Source organism: Agelaius tricolor, unplaced genomic scaffold (assembly GCF_023055355.1).
Source record: "Agelaius tricolor isolate 1412-34295 unplaced genomic scaffold, bAgeTri1.0.p SCAF_5, whole genome shotgun sequence".
Lineage (NCBI taxonomy): Eukaryota > Metazoa > Chordata > Aves > Passeriformes > Icteridae > Agelaius > Agelaius tricolor.
This window is the reverse complement of record NW_027269265.1, coordinates 37,289,212-37,295,211: the sequence shown is the minus strand read 5'-3', so window position 1 is coordinate 37,295,211 and position 6,000 is coordinate 37,289,212. Positions and strand designations below refer to the sequence as shown.

The following is a 6,000-nucleotide window of genomic DNA, read 5'->3' as shown; positions in this document are numbered from 1 at the left end:
ATGGCACTTTAACAATAGAAACAGCAGCAAGCTCTGGGGTGAGTGAGCACAGAGTGAAGCACTTGCCCAGCACAAGCCACACACACACCTTTAATGAGCTTCAACACAATGGCTGGCCAGCAGATTACCAGCTTGACTGCTGCCATAGGAAAGCTTATTTTGGACGCCACGAGCAAGAACAACATCAGGAAGCTTGTCATGGAGCAGCAGGTTTACCAATTGCTTCTAGCCATGCCACTGGATGAAAAGCAGTTTCTCCATTTCAAGTGGGTTGGTATTTCTTGGAGGATAGGTCTAGGAGAACAGAAGCCATTCAGGACAGTATCATCTGCTCTGGTTTCACTCCAGCTAAAGCTCCGGTGGTTGTAGAGTCAGTGCAAGGGTTTTTCACTTTCATAATCTTTCATAAATTTGATACTACAATTGGAAAATTGTCTATGTCTAACAATGAAACAGGTGTGTGGTGAGACTGTACTTGTACTGCAATACCTAGAGGAAACTGGTGTTTCCTGCCTGTTTCCCTTTTGTGTTATTGAGCTCAAAGCAAAAAAGAGCAAGTGTTTTTATTAGTGAAACTATAGAAAAAGTTTCTTTAAAAACCACTGGCAAGATCTTTCCCCTTAGGACAAACTGAAGAAACTGCGACATTTCATGTGCTTCAAAAATAAGTAGAAAGGTAGTATGCTTTAGTCTGAAAATCTGAAACATCCGTTCCCTGTCCCAGTTCCTTTCAGTGAATTTAGAAGTCCAGTGATGTTTCAGAGTTAGCCTGTCTCTTCAGTCACTTCACAGACACAAAGAATTGTAATCACAAATCACATTATGCTGTGCTCAGCTTCCAACAAAAGAGGAACAATTCTACTTGCATTTAAACAGTGTCTCCCAAGCATACATCTCAGCTGTCCCTTGTTTTCAAAGCCATCCCTCAGCTCTTTCTCAAATGTACTCACTTCTCCCAAATGTGATGACTCTGATGTTTTAGTGTTGAACAGCAGAAATTTAAGAACTATTGACTACATTTTTTTTTCCTGTGCAGTGCCAGGTCCCAGTCCTGTACAGGCTGGTGCCCTTTTTGAACTCCATATCCACTGTGAGTAGTTCCACTCACTAGAACTGATAGCCTGGATTAAGCTAACCATATGTGTAAATCTTCCTAGAAGAGGGATTTTATTTTTGCTGCAACAGCAGGCCTGGTTTCCTTCATGAGTTTCTCCTCACCCTTAGCATAAAGACACTGTTATTGAGCAATAGGACAAGAAGTTTGGTAGGAATGGACAACATTCATGTTTTCTAAAAGAATCCTTTTCTTATGTGCCACCTTTCAGTTGCGGACTATGTCTGGGGCTGAAAGCTAAGACACCCATATGATTTCATGATTCTATATATACACTCAGCTCCATGGACATCAATTACTTTCATTTTAAAAACAATTGCAATGTTACCAACTCTTGAAATTTTGTTGTAAATTCCACAAAATTTGATATCTTTCGAAAAGCCATAGCTCCCAGAACCTTATGACATTTTGACACAGCAACAAGCATGGATTTCTCTCTGGCACATGTATCAAAACAAAAGCTATCAGAGATTAGACACTGACATTTTAAATTCACTTCCTGCAAGTTACTGATAGATTAGAAGTATGCCCTATGGGTGTTTTCATCAATTTATGCAGGTTTCTGACCAGATAAACCTTAAGATCCTAGCCCTGCAAGCCCTTGTGCCTGCTCAGAATCCCACCTGGAATGCAAACAAACTTTTCCTGAAATTCCGGTGGTGCAGGTTCACAGAGTCACAAGCTGTGATGCTGGCAGTGTGCTGGCCATCATGGGGAAGACCATAGCTCATGTGGATCATTTGTCATTGTAAATCTCTGCCTGAACTTCAGCAAATATTCATGGCCTGTATTTTTGGAAAGATCATCTCCAATTGCTATGAATAGTCTGGGTTTGAGTTAGTCACTGAAGACGAGACAGTCACGAAAGAAAGGGAGCAGGTCACCCACAGTAGGCAACAGGGAGCCAGAAAGATACTCCAAGGATGTGGGACAAATGCAGTAAATGGCAGGGCATGTTAAGGAAGAGGGAGCTAGCAGGACTTCCCCATGCTATGAAAGGCTGGTTTCCTTCCCCCCTTTAGGGCTGTGGTGTGACCAGTGCTGATATATGCAATGTCTTTGGGCTGAAAGACAGAGAGCTGCATCCTAAATGTATGCCCTCTGACAGCAATTCAGGCTTGTTGGCTTCTGAGATCTGCCTCCTCACCTCCTCTCATGTGGTTAGTAGCTGCCATGGCATGGTAGGGCAGCTGTCTCCCTTGCCACTTGGGAAGCAAAGGAATTAGCATAGTGGCTCCTGAACTCTTCCTTGGGGAACGGGTATTAGACAGCTCCAGGGCAAAACCCTCTTGCTGGCCTGACCTGTATTGTGTATTTGCTTCTAGGCCCTCACCTACTAGGAGCTAGCACACAAGTGTCCAAATTTTAGACTCCATGGGGTGTCTTGATGTGCCAGTGGGCTGCCAGACTCCTGACAAAAACTTTGAAGAGCTGAGGGGAGAAGGAATTCCAGGACTTCCTCATAGTTGGGAACGTATGCAGTGGGGCCCTGCCATGCCATTGTGTAGTTGTGGGCTCCCATGGTCATCCAGGAATACCCAGCTCAGCTGCTTATGGGTGTGCCTTTGCCAGCAGCCTCCACACCACCTCTGTGAACATCGTAGCCCCGGTAAAAGATCCACACACCAAATGTGAAGTGTCAGCTGTCCCACACTATGGGGGCATAAGGTGAGATTCTCTGTCCCTTCTCCCACCCCAGGGCAGCAGTGTGACAGGGTCTCACGGAACCCTTTCCCAGGAGGCTCCTGTTGTGGCACAGGCAGGATGTGGTGACCAGCCAGGAATGGCCAGGCAGGTGTGTGGGGCAGTCAGGTCACTGTGACACCCCCTGTGAGAGCAACACCCCAGGCATGGTGTGCTGACCCGCTCTGAAGGGGAAGGAAGCACACAAAATTTGTAAATGCTTTTGTTCGAAAGGAACAACTACAGTCACAGGGTTGGCAGGCAGTGCAGTTGAATTGCAGACACACTAACTCACACCAACAATTCAACCCGTTTGAGAGACCAAGATGGGTTACATGACATCTGCTGTTGTCCTACCTCTTGTATTATGTATGGGCCAATTTTCCAGATTTTTGGTGTCGTTGTTCAAGGGATGTTCCGTATTTGCTTAGCTGTTGTTGGCAAGCGTAGTTTGGTTATTTTTGGGAACTACCATATTAAGTTTGGATGTTAAGCTAACCCGTGCTCCATTTCTGCCGGAGACACTACAGTAACAGGTTCAACCAGGAAAAGATGGACAGGGTGAAAAGGTGACAGGGCACGGTGGAGGCGGAGGGCGCAGCCATGGGTCCTGAGGGGCGGCGGGCACGGTAGGACGGGCCTCGAACGTGCCTTTGACCCCGGGTCTCGCTTGGCCCTTGCGTGGGAGACGCGCCCTCGGATCCCCATTAGAACGCGACTGAGCTTGACCAGCGTCGGCGGCCTCTCCGGGCACGGCCCAACACAGGCTCCCCCCACAGAGCCCGGGCACGGCCGCCGCGCCGCGATCCCTCCGCCAGCGCCGCCCGTCTTCCTCCGCCGCCCCGGGGACGCGGTTTGGCCCGCGCGGGCCGCCGTACCGCGGCCGGGCCGGGGCCGGGGCCGGGGCCGGGGCCGGGGCGGGCGAACGGGCGGCGCGCCCCTGCGCTGGCGGGCTCGGCGGGCGAGTCCCGGCCTGGCCCCGGCGCCTGGCCCGCACCTGGCACTGCGGAGGCGCCCCCTCGCTGCCGCCCCCTCCCTGCCGCTACCGCCCAGGGGACGGCCCCCGCCCCGCCCGCGGGGGCGGCCCGCGCCGCGGCCCCTCCTCGGGGCAGGCCGGCTGCATGGGCAGGCGCTGCGGGGCACCGCGGGTGCCGGGATCGCCGTTCCTGGGCGCCAGGTAGGAGACGTTCTACGCGGCGGGGCGCGCTGGGGCGGCGGGAGGAGGCGCGGCCACTCACCCGCAGTGCTGCCGCCGCAGGGAGGAGGCTGCTGGCTGTGTTGGCTTGGACGTTTCTCTCTTCGCGCTTCTGTCTCCCCTTCTCTCTGTCTCTCTTTTTCTTCCCCCCGCCCCCATTTTGCACAGAAGCCGGGAGGATAATTCACTGCAGGCTCTGACTGCATCCCTCTTTCCTCCGGCCACCACCGGCTACTTCGGGAAAGGTGAAGGTGTTGGCCGGGGGTCTGTAATCCTTGGCAGCAGCTATAGTGCCTCCTTGGTTCACTTTATAAATAGGGGTGGGGGGACGTGGAAACATCGAATGCCTTTATTATCTGATATCACACACTATGTAATTGTGTGGACTTAAAGCAGAGATAGATTTGTGAGAGTTAAAAACTCCCCCGTGTGTATTCTCGAGGTTTTTCTGCGAATCGCTGTTTAATAGTCAAGTACAGCATTGTGCTTTCCAAGCTGTGAAGCATAAGGTGGAATGGACATGTAAGGAGCTAAAGCAAGGGGGAGAATATTTGTCTTTGTCATAAGATGATATTGAAGTGCAAAATCTAAATTTTGGATTTGGGAATTGGTGTAGATGTGTTAATTGATACTAAATGGATGATAATTTGTGTGGAAACCTCTGAAAATAGTAATGCTGCCTTCATCCCTGTAAGTGCTTGCTTCGTATTTCTTGCAAAGAATGAGGCTAGAATTCAATTTACTGTGAATATCATATTGCCTCACGGTGAATCTTTCAGTTTAGATTGCTGTTGATTTGGTCCTCTGGAATCTGCAAAAGGAAAGTCTGCCAGCCTCTGTGAATAGCTTTGCAGTGTAACAGGAGTGGAGTTCCCGAGCAGAATTGCCGAGAGATATGTGAATGCGTGGGAACCAAGCTGAACACATCGGTGTTTGTGCCTCAAACCTGGGCTCATTCCCCAGGCACAGCCTGTGTGTGGGGTGAACACCTCCGTGGCACCTGGAGATGATGTCAGTCGAAGGGTCTACGATAACGAGTCGGATCAAAAATCTCCTTCGCTCCCCTTCCATTAAGCTGAGGAGAAGCAAGCCTGGGAACAAGCGAGAAGATATAGGAAGCAAGGTGAGTGCTGTGTGGTGCAGCAGCGTGCTTTAACTTTGTTGCATAACTTTCCATCTGTACTGGTGATGCTGCTTTGGGAGACTTGGTATAGCTGTAGAGTGGTGCAGAGGAACTAACTGATCTGTGACTGGTGTGTCTTTTAGTTGGGATCTTTGCTCTGCTGCAGATCCTTCCTGAAGCTTGTGCCCCTCTTTTGAAGTATTCTTTTTGCTTGTGTGATATAAACCCAGTCTGTATCAGAAAGCTTTTGGGATTTCCCACACGGTGGTGTGTGGAGTTATTACAGATGACTGACAGGAGGAATGCAGTGCTGCCTCTTCCTCCATGTTACCAGCTGCTAATCTGCATTACTGGGAGCTGAGGATCCAGAAACACCTCTTGTGTGTAGCAATTGCTCTCACCCTGCAAAGGAGAGTTCTGTGAGCATGTGGGGAAGGGAAGGATGATATGAAAGATGTGAAACATGTCTTGGAGGTATCTGTTCAGATAGCATCTGTTTTCTACAGACTGGGATTTGCTTTTCTCTGTGTGCCTCAGACCTCCTTTCCTTGGGGTTATCTTCTGTTGGGTATAATTGGTTCTTAAAATCCGCCATTCTTCTTGGTGTTTTGGAGAATTCCTGACAGGCACTCACTGACTGGGAATTGACTGGTGTCATGAGGAGAGGATGACTTAAGCCTGGCTTCAGGGAGTGCAAGAGCTGGGTGGCATTGCCTTGTGCTGACAGCAGGTACCTCTGAGTCAGGGCACCTTGTTCTGTCCCATTGGTCTCTGTCATTACAAAACAGTAATGTTTCAAAATTTCTCTCTTGAAGCGAAGAGCGTACCTAAAATTTCAGGGGAAATAAATGACACTATACCTAAAAATGGTCTTTCCTCAGCATG

The 6,000-nt window shown here is 49.5% G+C and overlaps 1 protein-coding gene across 5 annotated transcripts in view; it reads left to right on the top strand.

Moving 5' to 3' along the window:
* Positions 1-3,684: 3,684 nt before the first annotated feature.
* The window catches only part of MAPKBP1 (mitogen-activated protein kinase binding protein 1), a 101,932-nt gene continuing 99,616 nt past the window's right edge, over positions 3,685-6,000 (top strand). For 2 of the 5 annotated variants that reach the window (XM_071427327.1, XM_071427328.1), the window contains exons 1-2: positions 3,685-3,974; positions 4,777-5,115. In XM_071427327.1, coding sequence (XP_071283428.1) covers positions 4,999-5,115 — 117 coding nt within the window. In that variant the 5' untranslated portion in view covers positions 3,685-3,974; positions 4,777-4,998. Of the gene's footprint in view, positions 3,975-4,034; positions 4,238-4,771; positions 5,116-6,000 lie in introns of those variants that run through there. The other 3 variants (XM_071427324.1, XM_071427325.1, XM_071427326.1) reach the window with 3 other exon arrangements.